The sequence below is a fragment of the Manacus candei genome, unplaced genomic scaffold, assembly GCF_025592945.1.
Source record: "Manacus candei isolate 608988 ecotype Guabito, Panama unplaced genomic scaffold, ASM2559294v1 h1tg000017l, whole genome shotgun sequence".
NCBI classification, from domain to species: domain Eukaryota; kingdom Metazoa; phylum Chordata; class Aves; order Passeriformes; family Pipridae; genus Manacus; species Manacus candei.
The window spans coordinates 25886008-25906804 of NW_026138065.1; the positions used below are offsets into that span (position 1 = coordinate 25886008).

Genomic DNA, 20797 nt, shown 5'->3' on the forward strand with positions numbered 1-20797 from the left:
GACTCCATAAATACAGGGAACTACTTGTTTTTCAGCAAAGGATGTGGTGGCTGTAGGGAGTCACAAGTGGCACAGGAGTACGTTGCTGTGGAGGGAACAAACACTGCCCAGGCAGGTAGGAGCAGAGCCTGTAGGGAATTAACTGATCCCCTCACCTTTCTCTGCACACATGAAGCTGCTGTGAGGCTTGTGGCCAGCTTTGGAGTCTGTACTTCATGTGGAAAACCTTAAGAGAGTCCAGAAGACCGTAAGACAGCAGGCATGTTGATGACCAAGATGTTCAGCAGGCTAGTAAAAACTGAGGGCAGCAGTTCAGCCTAAGACAGACTTAAATAACAGCAGGGAAGATCTGTGTGGAAATTAGGAGACATTTTCCCTCCAGTAAGGTCAAAATGCTGCAGAGGTGGGATGGCAGGATCTGCCCTCTCTGTTCCTAGGAGACCGCAAGAATGAGTAGATTGACTTCTGTCAGGAGCAAGGTGGGACACGGGAAGAGAACAACTGACCTCAGAGGGTCCCATCCAGCCCTCATCTCATGTATGGTGCCCTTTAGCAGAATAATATCCCAGAAGGAAGATTAATTGAATGCAGTTTTGCTGTCACACTTAATTACTTTTGGCAGCACCATGGCATGGGGCATTTTCTCTGCTAATTTAAATGAATTGCCAGCTGTCCCCATTTGACGCCACAGATATCTTCTTAGAGCAGCCATATGGCTTTGGGAACTGTCCTTCGCTGTACCGCTGTCTGAAGGCAAAGGTAGGTTAAAAGGAAGAACTTAATTATTGTGCAAAAAAAAATAAAATATCTGGACTCTCCCCTGGCTGCTGCAGATATCCAGCTGTCCTCAGTGATGGCTGGGCAGCGCTGCCACACTGTGCTATCTTCAAACCCCTCATCATGTCTCCAGGGATGAGGCATGGAGCTGAGGCAAAACAGAGCTAATTAGCTGCCAAGGCCAGTTGGAAAACAAACCTCCCAAGGCTTTCTGGGCAAAGTTCCTTCTGCTGTAGGCACACCTTGTCCCCAGCCCACGCAGCACACATATTCATTGGCCACATTGTGCAGAATGACCACAGTGGAATGGCCTTTCCAGGAACTCCCTAGCTGCTCAGAGCCCATTATAACAGGTTGTGTACCATTTCTTGACAGAAATGCCAGAGAAATAATATAGCAATGTCACACTGAGGTGGCACAGGGGACACAAGTCAGGGACTGTTTGTCCAGGCATTGTTTTGCCTCTAGTGAACACAGCCAAGAAGTCAGGCCTGCCTTCTGAAGGAAGCCCTCAAAAGCTCAGCTTTTGGCCTCTGAATGAACAACTGCCTCTGAATGCTTGGCTGCACCATCGCTCATGGCTTCACTTCAGCTGACTCCCAGGGGCTGATTGCCAGCCAGTAGTGAGAACTTACCTGTAATCATGCTGTCCACTTGTCACTCCTTTGCTAATTACAGTGCTCAGACCCTGCTAGGAGCAGCAGCAGATGATTGCACAGTTACTGTAGTCCTGGGCTCTGAGGGACTTTGGAAAGCATCACTGAGTCCCTCTGTTCTTCAGGGCCCCTGCTAGGGCAGGTAACACGGCTGCCCTGGGAAGGAAAGGGGAACAGAAGGCACTTAAGAGACTCAGAGGATAACAGCTGGAAGAGAGAAGGAAATGATGAAGGAAAATCCGAGGAAAAATTGCTAGCTTAGACCTATTATGTTTTTCGTAAAAAATCTAAATAAAGCTGTCCCCCAAACTATGGCTGAGGAAAATAAATACCCTTTTTTGCTGTTTCCTACCAAATGCTGTGGTGGGGCAAGTTCTTAAAATATTGTAGGAATGTTAAATACCACCAGGGTTTGCAGCACCCAGACATGCTGAGGCACGCTGTGGTTGTGAGTTACCTGCAGGCACAAGCAAACTCATCAACAAAACTGCCAAAGGCTTTGGGTGTAGTTTTCCAAGCTCTCAGACTGTGAACAGCACACCATGTGCCCTCTGGTACACCGTAATGTCTTGTTTGCTGCCATCCTTCAGTCAGACCCATGAAATACCAGTGTCACCGAGGAAAGTGTGTGAGCATTGCTTAGAGGTGTTACTCCAGCCAGCCTGTCCAGCTCAGAGCCAGTGAACTGGAAAGCAGATGAAAATTTTCCCATCGTCTTTAAACAGGAGTCCTAAATGAAATGATCCACTTCAAGTACAAAGATTTTAAATAATGTTTAGCCCTGGTGTGAATGTCTGATGGTAGAGCAGCTGTTCTCTGTTTATTCTGCAGCCCCAACTTGTTCATTCTTTTCTGGTTCTCCATGTGTTTCAGATATATCATCTACAGTTACATTTCTCCCTCTCTCTTTCTTTCATGTTCCTTTGCCTCCTTTTGTTCACCATCAAAGTCTCACAAGGTAAGTTTGTTTCTGTTCTTCTTCTTCCTCCTCCTCGCACCCTGTGGCAGCTCCCCATGGAGAGCAGCGAGCATCAGCCAGGGCAAGCCATCAGGAATTCCCTTTGGCCAGTGCTGCCTGCTCCCAGCCCAAGTCCAGCCTTGTGCCTCTACGTGTGTGTATCCGCCTGTCTCTGTGTCTGTCCTGTGGCTGCAGAGCCCCAGGGATGTTGAAAATCTTCGCACACCATTGAAATGTCCCTCAGGCTGCCCCAAGGGCACCCTTGGAGCACAGCAGGAACCCGGTTCAGCCTTGAGAGCATCCTGAAGCCACCCTCTGCATGAACCCAGTCCTGGTAGGACAGGCTGTGCACAGACTGGGTTCTTTTTGCCTCAGTCTTACATGCAGTGGTTTACAGAAGAAGTGCAATTTCAAGTAAACTTGATTAAATCAGTGACTTTGTGCACAGACCAAGTTAATCATGACCCCAGAGCTGTCTGCCCTACAGACCTGCACCTCAGCTGGATTGCAGGTGTACTAATGTGAAGCTGCTTCGTACAGAATAGCTGCTTCTATGCAAGAAATGCAATAACTATTTTGATATATAAACTATTTAATAAGTTAAGTCTGAAGTATCGTAATAAATAGGTTTAGTATAGGACAGGTAATTTTTTGGCTTACTTTGGTCACATAAAGAGAGACACAAGCTTGGCCACTATAACTGTCTTCCAGCCAGTTTCAAAACTGATAGCAGGACTGAAAGGATTTCTTAATCCTAATTTTCTTATGTCTCAATAAAAGGCATGGCTGTGTAAGCAAGTTACTGTAACCATAACTCAGCTGCTTACTTGAGATAAAGATTTATGGCAGACCCCAACTTTCTGGTCCATGGGGTTGTTTTGGGTTTTTTTTTAACTATGCTCCCTAAACAAATTAAACCCATGCTGTAGACAAGCCTATATTACAGGTTTCCAGCCAGCTCATCTTGCCTTCAGAGCTGACACACTTAGAACATAAATGCATGAGAAATCTCATTTTGCCCCCTAGAAAAAGCTCTTTGAAAGAGATGAGAGTCTTTCTGTTCAGCTGCACACAATGGGCAGCGATGCAGTTAAGTGTCATTAATCTGCCCCTTGTGCCTGTTTAACAGCAGGAGATCCAGACTGCCAAGGCTGGGTGAATGTGTGGATTTTTTTTCTAAAGTACAGCAAAGTTCATATGCTGGAGTCAGTTCTTAGTTCAGCAAAAAGTCCTTAAAGATATGGGTTCTGGCACCTGCTGGTATTTTGTGTTCAGTTTTTTTAAGGGACTTAAAACAGTCTAACATAAGGGTTGGAAAGAAATATTAAAAAAGCATCAATGGAAAAGTGTTTGAAGAGTTAAGCATTCTTCTGAGATGTGAAATTTCAGACTTCTTTGAAATTCAAAATATAAAAATGACAGGCTACTTACGTTATTTAATGTAAGAAAAAAAGCCTCTCCAGATCTTTAAAGTTGAAAGATCTTTTCTGTGGCAGGCAGTGCAAGTAAGGACAGTTGGTTTGCTTCTTTAATAAGGAGATCGTTTGCATTGATACTATCATAAAAACAGTCCCAGCTTCTCTTAAAAGAAAAGCAGGTAAAGCTTCTGGTGCAGTCACTGCAACCATCTAAGAAAGTGTTAAAAAATTCAGTATTTTTCTGATTATCCTCCATCAGCACAAGAGCTTGTGTGCTCTCCTATTGCCCTTCCCTGCCCTAGCTCCCTCCAGGGAGAAGAAGCTGTGTCCTATGGGATTTGCAGCCTCCCCTCAACAACTATATGCAGGATAGTAAATAAGCTTGGGAGGAGCTGTGATGGGCAGCAGGACAAGCTGCTTTGGGCTTTGCAACATCCATGTGGCTGCAACACAGCAGGGATCCCAAGGGCTTCGCTACCTTGGTTGGGAGGTGCAGCAAACCTCGTGGCCGCAGGAAGAGGAGAGGCTGTGGAGGAACAGGGATCCAGGCAGTTCCCAGTGCAATTGGTTTTGCCGCTGAAAAGCTCAGTTTTCTCCAGGCCTGCTGGACAGCCACTGTGCCCTAACAAAAACACCTGTAATGCTGCTGGGCTGGAGAAAAGCAAGTGCATAATAAGGCAGTGAGAATATCAATAGGGGAAGTGCTCACAGAGGGATCTTGAGGTCTGTGTTTGAAATTTGACATGTCAGCCTTGACATGTCAAGGCTTCTTCTCCAAGAGGTGTTTGTTCACCTCTGCAAAGTGCAGTGCAATTGGTTGCTGCTGGAGAGCTCTGTTAGCAAAAGCCAGCACAGGAACAAAAAGATGGACAGAGGAAGCCAGCCTCCTGCTCTGGAAGGACAAGGTTCAAGCATAGATCACAAGTAGAGATGTGTCGGATGCACAGCCAGCAAAGTGCCAGGTCAGCACTTGGGAAAAGAGCATCTCTGGAGCAGGATATAAGGGCATTCATTTCCCCTACACTGCAAAAAAAAACATGCTCTGTAGAAGTTTTAGGTTATTGTATAAGTTGTACTGGAATTGGTGACTACTGGTACCTGCTGTGCTTTTATAATCTCCTCAGGCAGATGTGTCCCTGCCACTGCTGGGGCCAGGTGGGTGCTGCAGCAGCAGGGCTGGCTGCCAGCATCCACATGACCATGCCTAGGAAGGTGGCTGCACCAGGCAGGTGTTGGCTAGAGCAGGGCAGGGTGGCTTGCTGGGCTGAGGCTGCCCAGGGCAGCCTGGCCACAAGGGGGGCTGTGGCAGCCCCCCTATTTTTCCACATGGTTTGCTACTCCTGGTAAACTAGGCTGGTGGCTTTCTCACCGAGTGTCCTCATTAGGAATTAACTCTAATCATGTTCCCTTCCCCTCCCTCCTCACAGGCTACAAGGAACAGGGGATCCCACAGCAGCTGTAGTGGCTGGCACAAGTATGGTCAGAGAAACACGGCGAGAGATTTCCTTTGGCAGCTGTGGGCCATGGAACTTTTTATTACCCTTTGTCTCTCTTCTTCTTCCTTTTGTTTTGTTTCCTTCTGTTTGAACCTGGTTCATCTGCTCGTCCAGCGGAGCGGAGATGCAGAGCAGCTGGTGGAGACTTGCACTGATCCCACTGAGCAGCGGAGATGAGGCAAGCACAGCTTGGGTTGGGACTGGTCCTGGCCAGCACGTGGTGGGCAGCAGACGAGGAGGAGGAGGAGGAGGACGGTACCAGGAAAAGGAAACACCCTTGGTGAAGGATGCACCTGGGCAGGCAGCTGAACCGAGGCAGTGGGAGATGCTGCTTTCCCTCTCCTCCCAGGGGGAGGTCACTGAAGACGTTTTGCCTCCTTTCTATGCTCACTGTTAAGGGAAACTGGCTGTGAACATCAGCTGCCAAGGAGCTGTTCATAGATACATGTACAGTGTGTAAAAGCCAACCAGTGGTACTTTTTTCCCGCCCCAAGATTCCATCTTTGACTGCTTTGCAGTAGTGGAGGGTTCAGCACAGCCTCCTCTGCTGTCTGTATATACGATACTCAATGAAGTTCTGTCCTCACAGATGTCTTGAGAAACGTGCTTGCTGTAAGTCGTATTGTACTGCTGAAGTGATCTGGGGGCGTCCCCTGCTTCCATCTGCTGCCACCATGCAAAGACCAGACCTCCCACCAGCCCTGGGGAGACTTTATCCAGCAAGGGACCGGTGCCCCGCAGCTCCTCTAGGGTGGCGGGTGCAGCCACGTGCTGCCAAAAGCTTCTAGTGTGAAACAATACTGGGGGAGCCAAAACCCGAGGCTTTTCCTCCCTCTGAAAGAGACTTGCTGGCAGTGTCTCCATGATTTGGAAATGGATCCCCTTACAGCGTGACGTGTGCTCCTGGCTCAAGCAGTGCCCCAGCTCCGCTTCCCCGGGGTAAGTGCCCAAAGCTCAAGTATCACGACCTGCTAACCAGGTGCTCAGCAGCTGTTGTGGTTGGAAGGCCCATGGCCAAATGGGGTAGGGCAGTGTTTTCCTGGTTGGAACACGTGGTGTGCAGTGACATTAGTCATCCAGGTGGAGTGACCCCTCTGATCCTGGCTGGTATTTAAGCAGGGCGAGAGGAGCTCAGCTTGGTGGGAGTACCTGGCTGCTTTTCTGCTTTGGCAGGAGGATCCCTGCTGAAACAGGGCAAAACCAGGCCTCTGCTCGCACCTAGGTAGGGTCCTTCCATCCAGAGGAGCTTCATACAAACCCACTGCCAAAACTGGGAGCCACCTGACCCACTTCCAGCCCACTGCTCCTGCCGAGAGACAGTGGGCAAGGGGGTGACAGCAAACCCCACTGCCCTACAAGCTCCTGGCCTCTCCTGGTATGATGGTTTGCTTTTAACACAGGTCTTGATTTTTCATGCAGAGCAGATCCCGTGACCTAAAACAGCTCCTGTTGCAAAGAGAGCTTGGGGTGTCAAACAGCAGCAAGTGTCCCTGAGCATGGGTGTCCTCTTGCTAGGCAGAAAGCGCTGTTCTCCCCACGCTGTGTGTTTAATCCTCAGAGGCATGGCAGGGGTGCACTGGGCAGGACAGCTGCCCACCAAGGCTGGAGGAGAGCCCTGCACTGGGCAGGGCACATGTCGGTGATGGCCCCAAGGAGCTGGTGGCATAAGAAGCTCCTTTGGTGTTTTAGTGTAAACCTATGGCTTAGCCTCCCTACAGCCGCAGGTGCTCTCCTGAAGGATGGAGATGCAAGACCTTTCTTCCCAGAAAGTTTTCTACCTGCCCAATGCCCACACTTCACTGTGAGCCCACAGCCTGTGGAAAGCAGGCAGCAGTACCTCTCTGCTCTCCCAGCTCAGGAGGTCCTCCTCCAGGGTTAATGATAAAGCATCATCCATAGTCCCAACTAACGTGTAGCAGGACAGGACCCCTAAGCTGGAAAACACCTTCACAAGCTGCTGCTGTCATCAGTGGGAACACTTGAGAAGCCACCCAAAAAGCTTGCCAGCTCAGCTGCAGCGAACATAAGGACAAAGAGCAATGGTTACCCCTCAATTTTGCCAAAACAGAATGGCTGGTTCAAGAGCAAATGCCAAATGTTGCCTAAGCATCGAGTTAGCTGTCCTGCAGTGTCAGGATGGGTGTGCAGGAGCCTCTGCAGGTAGGTCATAGATAAAAGAAACCAGGCAAAGCCTTTGGGTGCAGAGTCTCTGAAATAGGAGCAGCCAAGTGCAGCTTAAGAACAATTTCTTCTGGCGCCTGTGAGTTTGGATTCACTTTTAGAAGATAGATTTAAACATGAAGTGGACAGGCAGTGCAGGAAACCTCAGTCTGGGCAGGATTAAACAAGCTGACATTTTCACTGGGCATTAAACTGCCAAAAGTCACATCTTGTGTGGCATCAGATGTCAGAGCAGCAGCTGATGCCCCAACCCAGACACCCAGCACCTGTACAAAAGCTCCCCTGGGAACAAAAGGGCAGAATTAGCTCCTCTTCAGCATCACCAGGGTTTTGCTGGCCTTCCAGGTCACAACTGGTGCTGTCGATCTCTGAGCTCTAGTGAGGATGGGAGAATTGGCTTACTTCAGGAAGGACTTGTATGGAAATGCTGCCCTCCCTGGGATGGCTGCTGGTCTCCAGAGAGCATTGCTTCAGTTAGGTCTGTGTGCTGTCTGCATTTATTGCATGAAGGAGTTTGGTACCGCAGTGCAGCACTGTGCAGGAGAGGTGAGGGATTTATAATTTACTTTCAGGTTTTGCTCTATAATTTTCTTATTTTTGACCTTCCTATCAAATTGGTGAAGCCAAGAAAACACCCAGCGCACCATTTAGGAGACTCTGAAATCTGCAAATGACACCTAGGACAAAAGGCCTTATTTCTGCCTGTTGTGGTGATTTGCCTAATTTATTTTAAATTAGAAGCAGACAGATTCCCACTCTTTACTTTAGGACAGGAGCAACTTTATAGATGGGCCTTGCTATCAGACAGCAGGCATCAAATTGCATTTTCCCCAGAGCTGCCCCGCAGCAGTAATGACGGTGATAAAAACCTCTGCTTTTTTCAGTAGTCCTGATTAAAACTAGCACTGCCAAGCTCCCCCCAGCCCAGGTGTGAACAGCAGCCTCAGGCTGTGGTGAGCCCCTCACCCTGGTTTCAGGTCTCCCCATGGCAAGTACTGGGGAGCTGCAGTGAGCTCGGAGGCTGAGCCCAGGGCAGGGCTGGGGAAGCTGGAGGGGAGGACCCTGGTGGTCACAAGGGGGTTCTGCTCAGTCCCATCTTTTATATCACACCCTCCACCGTGACTTGTTTTTCCTCCTCTCATAAAAGGCCAGAGCTTTGTGCCAGGGACAGGCCCAGCAGACCCATCCTCTTGAGGGGCTCCTGGTAAGCCCATGGTGGGGAAGCTGGCAGCAAGCTGGAGGGGTGTGTGTGGTGCCCACAGATCACGCACTGATGAGAAGAGCCACACAGTGAAGACACAGGTATGAGTGCCAGTTCGGAGCTTTCCCCCATCAGCAATTATTTTCTTTCTCTTTAGGGTCAAATTAGTCACCCAGCACTTTTACACCTCTTTCCGAAGCACTGCAGAGGGAGGCCACCTCTTCTGGGACAACACCTCCACCAACACCAGGGCTGGATAACTCTCATCCTGATTGCAGGAGCTGTGCCATGAGGTGCCACACCACTACTGCCAACCAGCCCTGCCTCCTTGCCAGCGCAGCCAGAGGTCACAGCCCCGAACACTTCATCTGGTCCAAAGTGCATGGCACCCAGCTATCCCAATGCCATCACCTGCTTTAGATGTTTTAGATGCAAATTTTACAGCTAAAGAGTGATAGTGGGTAACAACGAATAAATGCAGTTGCTTCACTCCCATCTGTCAGCAACACAGAATTTTCTGCTGCTCTTTTCTGATTGTGAAAACCAGGTTTCTCAAAAAACCAAAAAAAAGGGCTTTAATGAAATAGTTCTATGGTACTTGAACCCAGCCGGGCTGAACAGCTGATTCACTAGTCACTGGAAAGCAATTCCAGGTAGGACCAAACCAAATGTGTGTTTGAAATGTGTGGCCAGTCGAAAACCAGTTTCATCACTCTGGGCCAGCCCAACCATTGCAACACAGAGCACATTAACATTTTTTCCCAGTTTGTTGGTGTTGCCAAATCCATCTTTACCATGGAAAAGGTGCTATGGCAGATGATCCCCACTCTCCTAGCCCTTTGCCTGACTAGCTCAGCATCGCTCTCAGCCATGGCACACATGCCTGGAAATTGCAGCTGGGAAGGTCAGCTGGGAATGGCTCTGGCATGCAGCCATGTGGTAGGGAGTGTTTAGATGTGCTAGGTAACCCCATCTGTGCCACATCCTGTGCTTCCCAAGACACAAAGCTGCATGGTCCTCCCTACGTCCGTTTACTGTCACACATTTTATTAAAGATCTTTCAGTTCTACTGGAAATTGCCCCTTGTCATAGTCTTGCCTTGAGTATTGTGCCAAGCTCTGTGGACAAGAGAGTCACAGTCCCAGTATTCTTTAGGGGGACTGTTTTATTCCACCCTTGCCTTGCCTCCTGCTTGTTTTGGGATGACCCTGCAGTTCACATACATGCACATACTCCAGCCAGGGTGTAATTTATTGCTATTCAACCCAAACTGCATCCACTGCAATACACCACCAAGAGTTCATTTAAAGCCCAGATACAAGGAGACCTATAAGCTTGGCTAGATCTGATATTCCTCCCAGTTAAAAGCAGTGGCTTCTCCCACATGCTTGCTAACCGTGGTGTGGTAACACGGCCCTGTACGTTCTAGCAGACTTCACTTCACACTCGCACACACTTTGAGGCAGTGCTACAATTTATTTCCCAAACTGGCACTCAGCATTTCCATCCCCCTGTGGGAGCAGCATGCTGCGAAACCCCAGGTCACAGTGGCACCAGCTGAACCAGGCTTAATTACAGTGAATCCCACTAGAGCCCATGCCACCTACAAGCTATTCTTCCTCCTCTTGTCATCCCTAAGCCAAGATAAAATTCAAATCCTCCTCTTGCACCCACCCACTGACTAGAGGAAAGCGGAAACACCCAATCCTCACTGCTGGAATGGTGCAGTGGGAAGTGGAAGGCTTCACTTAAGCTCCAGGAGTGGCAAGGCGAGAGTAGCTGAATCCATCTTCCAGCTCTAAGGTTGCTTTCAGCAGGCAGGTGAGAGGGAATGGAACATTTTGGCTTGGGATAAAAACAGGGGCTCAGCATTACCAGCACTGCCTGGAGGTGATGGCAGCTCTCTCCCAAATACCCAACAGGCGATCTCACCCAGACCACAGCCCCGCTTCCACTCACCACACGCAGACACAGGCGCTGCTCCAGAGGCTGGGAGGGGGATAAGTTTTCCACTGCTGGCTCAAGTCCATGTTCTCCTTGGTTTTGGCCATGCATGGGTACATCAGATTTTTCCACCCTAGGAAGGAGGGAGCAAGGGCCTGCCCACCTGTGTCATTTGCACCCTGCTGGTGAGCCCACCTTTTGTTTTCGTACTGAAGCCCAAACTAAGGGGTTGCCGAGGACCATTTGTATGCCTGTTTATATCACCAAGTATTGGATTGTGACTTCTCGTGTTTTGATACTGTGGATATTTTTTTTTTTAAAGTTAAATATATTCTATTGCTGGACAGCTGGAATGAAATGCAGAGTCTTTTTATGTAGCCTGGAGAAACCCCATCAAACCCTGACTCACAATGGGTCCTGGTCCTCCTCTTCCCACCAGCAGACATCAGCCCACACCCACATCACTTGAGGAGAGGAGGTAGGGACCAGGGCATGACTTTCTTAAGCAATTTAGGACCCAGAGTCTTCCAGGGGAGCAGAAGGTTAGTGAGGAGCCTCACCTGCACCTCTGGAGTGGAGACAAGGGAGGGAGGAAAAGGTACCCTAAGTTCCCCTCTGCACATGCCTACCAGCAATCCCTCTTGACTATGTTTTCTTTGCTGTTTTAACACTTTAATATGACTCCAGGCATATTATCCCTGCTCTCCATGAAGAACAGCCCCTGTGCTGCTGGTGGCTTGGCCACACACACCTGAGCAGAGCAGACCTCGGCAGGCGGCAGAGCCGTCGCAGGGGAGCTTTCCCAGGAAAGGCAGCTCTGCTGTGAGGGCCAGCAGCTTGTCAAAACACACCTGTACATTTGAACAATCCATACTTCATGCTCCCTGCTCCTCCTGTGATGTGCAATGCCCCGAAGTGCTGCTGCTCTTTGCTCCCTCCCCAAAGCCACTGTGGGTGGGGAAACAGATGGGAGATCCCAGCTGGACTCATCAGGCCTTGGTTGTTGCTGAGACAAGCAACTGTCTAAAGTCTCTAAGCAGTTGTTCATTCATATGAATGTCTACAGCCTAGTAGTTTTGACCTCAAACATTGGCACACAGGTGGTTTCCAGGCTGCCAAGTTTCTCCTGGTCCTGCTTGGATGCCTTACCTTGTAGGAGACTCCTGCAAACACAGGGTTACACAAGCAGCTTGTCCCAGCTGACCCCCCTGCAAGAGACCTCCCAGCCCTTAGGAGGGCCATCTCTAGCCCAGACAGCATTCATGGAGGATGGGTTTCGTCCGCCTTGGATAATACTGCCCGGATGGGATAGGGCAGCCTCTTGTTCCATCAAAACCTCAAATTCTCAGAGGACTGCTACACTGCCAGAGGTGATGTCAGGCTGCAGGGAGTAAGCCCTGAGCACATTTCTCTGTGCCATATGGGGCTACACAGTCCCTCATACACCCTACAACCCATGACTGACCCTCAGCTCTCGCTGCCCGGGGTGGTTTCCTCCCCACTGCAGCGCCTTGGCTCTCCCCATTCCCTGCTCTTAACAGGGAAGGCAACACTGTGGCACAGGGCTTGGTGGCATCTGCTGCCCACCCAGAGCAGGTGCAGGGCTGGCCTCCCTTCCCAGGTTCCCAGCCTTTCTGAGAGGCAGGGCAGGGATGAAGAGGGATCCTGGCAGTGCAGAGGGAAGGGGGCTGGTGGAGAAGGTGAAAGGCGTCTGGGAGAAAATACAACTGTGCCTGTGATAGTCACCCTCCACAACCCCAAACACAAGGGCAGATGTTGGGAGATGCTGCTTGAGAGATTAAAATGTGGGTATCCCTGTCTCCAAATTGCCAGTGCAGTACAGTGCTCCCCATTTGCACAGGCTCGGGGAGGAGGAGTGGCAGGAGGCCAAAGCCAAGTGTGGCCCTGGAGAAGGGGCCCTGGAGGGGACACCCACCCATTGAGGGTGGGGGAAGGTGACAGCACAGATCCCACTTCACCCGCCCTGGCAAGCAGTGCCCAGCAGAGACCTTCAGTGACCTCTTGACCCGGCATCATCAAGGGACACCCCATGGCACCCCACTGCTGGGCTGAGGGGACAGCCAGTCCCACAGCACCTGTCCTTAACGAGAAGAAGAGGGAAGGGGGAAGGATGCAGACTGCTGTTTGCAGCTCAGCAAGGCAACTGGCTGCAGCAAGAGCATTGGAAGCGTGGAGCCCACCAAGAACCAGGAATAGAGCAGTGCAGAGCATGAGACAGGTCGAACCGGGTGGCAGGTCCAGCCTGGAGGGCTGCCACAGGACTCAGTGGGCCATCACAGGACTCAGTGGACCAAACTCAGATTTGGTGCAAGACCATCAAGAAGATTCTTCTTGCACCCCATGGCTTTGAGAGGTCTGGCAGGTGAGACAGAAACTTTCTTTCCCTTTCCACGTCTTTCTATTTAAGCTTCACTCCTCAGCATGTGAAGCACTTCGGGATGAAAACTGATATATAGTATTATGATACTATTAATACACCCATGCAGACATGCTATCATGTGGCAAATCCACTAGAGAGATCTATAATAATTATCTCAAAGAGATTTCTTTGACACCCTGCTAATGGAACCATTTCAGAAGGGGAGAGCGAAAGATAAAAAGCACACAAATGGAATGTCAAAAATTGGAGCTTAGTGAAGATAAGCCATGGGGAAAACCTCCATGCCTTATCCTCATCCAAGCACCACCATGGGAACAGGTCTCTCCCTCGCCCCAAGGAAAAGGCATCTCCAGCAGTTTCTCAGCCCTGCAAGCTGTTGACACCAGTGTTCCAGGGAGTGCTCTGGCATCAGGAAGCAGAAACCCAGGAGGTTTTCAGGGGTTTAGAAGAAGCAGAGAGGCAAGAGGTAATGAGCACAGCCTGCAGCTTCTGCTGGCTCCTCAAACAGGCAGCAGGACCAGCTTTGCTGCAGCAGACACCCAAATCCCTGTTCTGAAACCAGACAGTACCATCACCCAGAAACCCACGGAATGGGGTGACTGGCAGGTTCCTGGGGCGCTTACCCCACAGTATGCTGGCCCTTACCAGAGACAGTAACCAGCAAACGCTGAGCTCCTGAAGAACTGGAAATGCCCAACACAGCCCTGCTCTGTGCTTCTCTGTGCTTCTCCTGTGGGTAGGCAGAAGCCAGATGAGAGCTGCTCCTGTCCCCCCAGCCAGAGGGGGTACAGCCAAAGCCCATGGCTGCCCTGCCCCAAGTCCCACACTGCATTCCTGGGCACCCACCTCCTCCACCCAGCCCGTGGCCCCAGGGGAGGCACACAGCCACCACACACATCTCACCCTGACTTCAGGGGCACTGGCTCAGTCCCCAGCCCAAGAGCAGAGCCGGCCCAGGTGCCCTCAAAGCACAGCACAGCCCTTAGGGGTCACTCCTCTGTGCACTCACTTGGTGCAGCACAGCAATGGTGGGCCCAAGGAAACTCCCTTTCCAGGAACCACCGCACAAACTGGAGCAATTACTCTCCCTTTGCACTTAGAGCCTCCCCAAACCAAACTCACCTTCTCAGGGCTACCACACTGCTGGGATACATTCAACCCTGCAGCAGCTCTTGCTGAGAGCCACAGAGGGCTACAGCCACAGCACCAACAACACTCCCTTGCTGATGGGGAGCAGCTGAGGCTTTCTGCATGATCCAGGGCTATCAGCAGTAACCAGGTGTGCTTCACATCAGGCCATCTAGGAGAGTTCGGGCTGTCAGCTGCTGTTACACCAGTGAGACAAAAGTATCTTGTGCAGGAGGGCTGCTGTCAGTCCTGGCTTGCAGCTCACCCCGATGGGGAGCCACAGTCTGTCCATCAGCAGCTCTCACGGGTGGGCATGCAGAGACATGGAAATACACCACCTGGATACTGGATCCTTTAGAGATACACAATTAGAAAAGCATAATTTCAATTGTATTCTGTTCAAACTGTCTGATCAACCATTTAAAAAAACCCATAATGTCCATGCAAAGGAGGGTTATTAAAAGGTGTACATGTACTACCTTGAAATCTCAAAAGTCATGCAGTCCAAATACACGTTCGGATCCAAATGCAGCTATGAGAAGGTAGCACCTGATCCTAGAAGCTAATATTTCAATTACAGGCTATTTCAGAGCTTCTTTCCACAGGAAAATTGCAGCTGCTGGAAAAGGATGTGAGCTGCAAGACTGGCAGGAGTATATGCTTGTGTCTAGGGCACATTAAGTGTGTCCCCAGAGGAGGTGAAAATGTGTCAGCCAGAGTATCCATGCACTAAAAAATGTCATCAAACACCATGTCTCCCAGTAACTTTGGACTGAGGCTTTGGTTGACACACTTGCTCAGTCCTGCCTGCCAAGGTGGGCAAAGTGAAGGGGGCAAAACCACCCCCAGGCTGAACCCTCCAGGGAAAGCTGAAATGCTACCCCCTGCAGCAGGAGCCCAAAGGCAGCCCCTGTGGCAGCAGGGATTCCTCCACCAGCCCTTGGCACAGGAGCTCTGGCAATCGCTGGCTGACATGGAGCAACTGCCATTGAAGGGGAGCTTTGCTGCCTGCTGCCCACCTGCAGCCACTTCTGAGTTCCCTCTCATGTGTGTGCAAACATAAAGTCTGGCTCCTTTTCACCACCAGACATTATTCCAAATATTAATACTTTAAGCTATGTTTATATCCCTGGAGGGATGCAGCCAACCCGGTTTTGCTGGCTGCCCCTCTGAGGTGCCTGCACTGCTCTGAGCCCACAAAAGACACTTAATGTCAGAGCTGAAGCTCCCACCAGGACTTGAGCAGCCGGAAATTTGAACCCAGTGGGGGGCTCAGCTCAGCAGTGCCTTGCTCATAGTTGTGCCAGATGTGATGCTGCTCCTGCTTACAACTGCGGACTGAGGCTGTGTGCAGCTGTTCCACCTGGAGCCATCCTGGGGCACAGGTGGGAAGCTTGGAGGGTGCTGATGCACCTCCAACCCCACTGAGCCAGTCTAGTTCAGGAGAAAGTGGAATTAAGGGCTAAGGCTGACTCCAAGGCCTCTTCAGTTTCTTCTCCAAATAGAGAAGGTCTGCTCTAGGAAACCAATTCCCTGGAGGTCTAATTTTAGAAAATGGCTGTGTCTGCTGGCTCTGGCACGAATGTGCCCCCTTGCCTTGCCCAGCCTGACCCCTCACCTCTGCTCTCCCCACTCTCAAACCTGCCAGGGCAGGTTATCCACCCCAGATAGGGGTAGTGAGGGCAAACGGGCATTGCACTGCCAGCAGTGTGAAGAAAGGCTGTGGGCTTTTAAGGGATGAGTCTTGGTTCCAGGCCAGCCAGATGGATGCCAAATTCCAGGCTTAAATTCTGTTTATTCAGAGGCCTGCCTGCTGTTGAGCAGCCAGACTGGGCAGCACAGGGATTAGGAGTCGTCAGGGACCACTGGCCCTGCAGAGACATTGTACAAGTGCTCTGGCAGGCTCAGAACACCACAACCTCCCCTCTGGGCCCTCTGCCTGACACCCTCCAATTCCCTACTGGCCTCCCCCTGAGGACAAGGCTGTTTTGATGGCTGAGGAGCTGCAATTGCAATCCCTGCTGGGCAGGGCTCATTTTCAGAAGATGATGAGCAAAGTGGCCACTGTCCTACCTGTGGGTGGTGCAGCTCCAGATCCACTTTGCTTTTGGGTGTGAAGGACAGAATAGCACCAAACTGCCCTGCGGATGCTCTCTGGGCAGCAACACCTGTGGGATGGACCACACTGGCATGCAAGCACTCAAGAGGCATCTTTTCTGACCCTTAATCATCTCTCTGTACACCACAGGGACTGTAAACCTTCTTGCAAAGCCATGTCCCATAGGAAAAGCAGTTGGACATGTGCAAAATGTGCCAATCGCAACAAGACATGTTTGAAGTGCCTGCTTGGGGATGATGAATTGTGGGAGGAAGCACATGGCATGCAGCAGAACACACCCATGGGTCCTGCCATCTCCCCTCACTGATTTGGAGGCATAAAAAGAAATGAAGCATGAATTTAGCACAGCAAAAGATACTGCACTGACAGTGGGAAATGTATTTTAGCCACAAATCCCTTACAAAGGAGGAAACACATCTGTAGGATCTCTATCTTGCTACTACAGACTCCTGTTGCTTTTTCTTCTCACATTCCCTTATTCAAGTCAAACCTCACTTTTGTAGCTCTGTGAGTATGTCCCTGCAGGAGGAGTCCCCGGGTTCAAGTCATGGAAAGCACATATAAACCATTTCAGAGCAAAAGCCCCTCCTGACAGGAAGGTCGGTCACTAAATATTAAAGTACTTTCTTTTTGTTTCCTGGTTCTGGTCAGCTGTTTGAGTAAATAATTTTGTGCCTCTATTTTCCCTTTGTGCTCCTTTCTCCAGGTGGTTTCAAGTGTAAGATTTTTACATTAGGGAAAATGTGTTTGAACACCCTGGCAGTAGGCAATGGGGAGTGCTGGCCCCAGGTGTTGCAGGTCTAACATTATACACACTGTATCATGAATGGCAGGAGGCACAAAGTCCCAGCAAACAGAAAGCACTATCTCCAGGCAGGAAGCAGAGAGTTGCCAGCAGTGGGATGAGCTGTTGGGGCCCAAAAATTTTCCACAGTATCCCCCAGAGCTGCCCCAGAGAGGATTTACTCAGGAACCTCCTCCGTGGGCTTTCTCTTCTTTAGAGTGTCACCAGCAGCAGCTCTCCTGTGCTCCCTGGCTGCTCCAGGATGGAAGCACAGTTTTATCCTGGAGTGCTGCAAGCAGGAGGAACTACCAAGACAGGTCCCCTAAGGATGAGGAGAGAGGTAGGGGTGGAAAGAGAACACCTGCCAGTATAAAAGCAACAGCAGCCCCTGGGGCACCTCCCAGAGCAGTAAATCCCCACATAAAGCCTTCCTTGCCGTGCTCCAGTACCTCGCTGGAGACACTCCTCGTGGTGGGTCAGGCACTGGAAGTGCAGGAGATGGTACAGTGATGTTCCCAGCCCCACTCTGAGGGTGGGTGAAGTGTGGTTCTGGGCATGGCAGGTCATCCCTGGGGCCCCAGGTCAGGTGGGCATCTCACTCTGCCGCAGGAGCCGAGTGTGACCACATTCATGGAATTGAAACCATTTGGGAAAAAGAAAAACCAAACCAGCTGACACTACAGGGGGGCTCTGGCCGCTTCTCTCATTTCCAGGGGAAAGTTTTTAACTTTTCACAGTAACAAAGAACAAATTTGTAATTGGCAAGGCCAGGGACGTGTGAGTGGGAAAGCTGTCTGCCCCTCAGTCGGACAGAGGGTTGGGAGAGGCGGGGGCCTCCAGCCCTGGACTGGCGCAGGGAGGGGAAGATGTGTTTCCCCAGCTTCTCTCCGCCAGATGCAGGAGGCTACACCCAGGAAGGGGATGTGGGCAACACGAAGCCCTTCAGGCTCCGCCCTGCTCCGGCAGGGTCCGGGACGGAGCCTCTGTTGGGTTGGGGGTTTATTCATTTTAGCGACCCCCCCAGCTCCCAGTGCGAGCATCGCCAGGCGACAGGTCCCAAAACTTCAGGGGGCTGAGGGGCAAGTCTCAGAGCAGCGACGCCCGGGGTGCGGGCAGGGCCGGAGAAAGCATCCCGGACAGCCCTGGGATGCGCACACCGCTCCCGCGGGGAAGCGCTCCCTCTCCCGCACAGCCCGCCGGGCTCCAGCCGCCGGGGCCGCATCGCCACCTCCCGGCCCTCGGGGGAAGCGCCGGGAGCCCCGACCCGGCCCCGGGCAGGGGGTGGTCGGCAGGGGAGCGGGGCTCGCTTTTTAAGGTAGGGCGGAAAGGAGCAGCCCAAGCACAGCCCTGTGAGGGGGCTGGAACCCAACACGAGCCCTCCCCACTGGACCCTGGAGGGTGCCCCCAGCAGCACCCCCTCCCAAGCCAGCAGGCCCTTGGAGGTGTCAGGCACATCCCCATGAGAGAGTGGCTGAGGGGAAAGGCATCCCCAGGCCGACAGCGACCCCTCCACACTTGGATGCTATTTGGCCGTCCTGTCACCGCCCTGCTAAGCCACCCCTGCCATGGTGCCCCCGTGTTCTCCCGGCCACGCATCCCCTGCAGCACCACAAAGGCAGGAGCTTTCCCACCCTGGCAACCCTCTCACTCCCACTTTCCCCAGCTGCACTGGGCAGGGTGACATGGGGGTCCTGAATGAAATCCAAAGGGTCTATTGCCAAATTCCAAGCTGCCAGAACCACCTTACCCTGGGGCAGCAGTGAGGGCTTTCCAGGGGGAAAAGCCCATTACTGGCAGCACCAGCCCCAAAATGTGAGCACTTCATCACTCCACACCTCTGCATAAGAGAACTGTCCCTGGTATGGCTGGGATTCCCCCAGTCTCCTCACACCTTCAGTTTATGGCCAGCAGTACTTAGGTGGTCTTAAATAGTTTAGGACCCTCCTTCTGAGGTCTCACTGCTCAGGCAATGCAATCCCCTCCAGCCCTTTCTCAGGGCAGCGGCTCTGGCTGGGGGGGGGGCCTTGGCAGGGGTAAAATCCCTCTAGAGAGGCTTCCCAGAGACCCCCAAAACCCCACCAGCTTGTGCTGTGAACAGCCTGGAACATACGAGCCTCAGCCCCCTATCAACCATCACAGTAAAATCCTGCATTTTCAGAGGTCGCCACTCCCAGTTGGCCACCAGCACCCCCTGATTTATAGTTGGCTCTTTCTGGCAAGTAGTATGTAACAAGATAATGACGAAGGAAGGGAGCTGCCCCCTCCTCACCTATAGTCTGAGTAGCCTGCCTTATACCTCCCAGCACTGCTGGAGATGCTGGGAGGCTCTGTTCCATAAGAGTAGAAGCCTCAGCAGTGTCTAGTTCACTTTGTTCCATTATTGTAAGTGCTGTCCTCTCTTCTCTATGCTGAGTTTATGAATCATTTAGTTTATTAATCCCCAAAGAGTCAGGGAACCCTAGGCTTTGTTTTAGGGGGTGTAGTAAAGCCAGGTGGAGGGGCAAGCCAAGCTCTTGGGAAGGACCTACCCCTTCCCAACCCCAAGCATAAACCTCAGGGTCAGCAGATGCCAGCACTCTGTCACAATGGGTTTCTTTCTCTGGCTTATTCCCTTTCCGTCTTCACCGTGATGTTGTGGTGTTTCCTTAACTCTCAAGAGAAGTTTTTGTAGAACAGGGTTGAGGTTCTTATTCCTTCCCTTCTGGTTTTGCATTTCAGAGTGCAGCTGGGTAAGTTTTGGGGGTTTTTGTTTTTCTCCAAAGGTAGGAAGAGGAGTCACATACCAGAGAGACTCTCGGTGGCCCACAAAAACTGGAGCAATAAGTAAAACACTGTCGGAAAAGGTGCTGCAGGAGTGTGCATGGCAGCCAGACAGGAAACGTGTTGGCTTTCTCGCAGCCCACGAGAGACCGCTGGTGTACGGAGAGCAGCCTTATTTCATTTATACTGCCAGCTCTACCTCCTAGAAACAAGAGGTTTCTAGTCTTCAAGCAAATTCTACGCCGGGTTTCTCCTGCAGGTTGTTTTAGGGGAGCCATGGTAAGCCAGGGCTGGTCCCCAGGCTGCGCTGCTCCTGGGGGTCTGGGCATTAAATCTGGCTTTCCTGTGGTGTGGGGCAGCACACCCACCTCCCTCAGCCAGGCTCCTGCTGTCCTGTGCTTGCAGAAACAACCAGAAGGGAATGGAGCTGCCTCCACGCTCTACAACTTGATTTCTCCTTCAGTAAAGAAACAACCTGTTTCTTTTTTTTGTGGCCTTTGGTCCAAAGTGCTCCCTCTAGCCCTGCCCACTGCGGCTGAGAGGGAGAGGAGGAGGGGAAGTGCTTGGCCGTGCCAGGCAGCTCTGATGCTCCTGGGTGCTTTGGTATTCTCCGGTGCAGAAATCACAGGGTGGCACTTGGGAACCACTCAGTGGGAGCCACAACACAGTGTTTGTAAGAAAACATTAAAAAAAATTCCTGATGTGGAGCTGGCTTCAGCGGGCTTCCCTGTCAGGCCCCTGCCAGGGTGCCCCCCCATCGAGCCTGGGGCCCCCCCACAACCCCAAGTCTGCCCCCTCCCCCCCCCCCCCAAAGTCAGTTCCTGTTTGTGAGGATCTGTCCCTAGTGCAGGGTCCTTCCCTACTCTTGCTTTTATGCAGCTGGAAGCCAGTTCCACCCCTAAATCATGGACATGAAAGGTTGTTCCCAGGCTGCCACAAGCTGTGCAGGGCAGACACAGACTGCACACCAGGGG

The 20797-nt window shown here is 51.5% G+C and overlaps 1 protein-coding gene across 3 annotated transcripts in view; it reads left to right on the forward strand.

Annotated features, from left to right (window-relative positions):
- The window catches only part of STUM (stum, mechanosensory transduction mediator homolog), a 47847-nt gene extending 36870 nt beyond the window's left edge, over positions 1-10977 (forward strand). Inside the window, exons 3-4 of one of the 3 annotated variants that reach the window (XM_051783433.1) lie at positions 5237-6244; positions 8845-10977. In XM_051783433.1, the coding sequence (XP_051639393.1) occupies positions 5237-5271 (35 nt within the window). In that variant the 3' untranslated portion in view covers positions 5272-6244; positions 8845-10977. Of the gene's footprint in view, positions 1-35; positions 2296-5236; positions 6245-8844 lie in introns of those variants that run through there. The other 2 variants (XM_051783432.1, XM_051783429.1) reach the window with 2 other exon arrangements.
- Positions 10978-20797: the final 9820 nt, after the last annotated feature.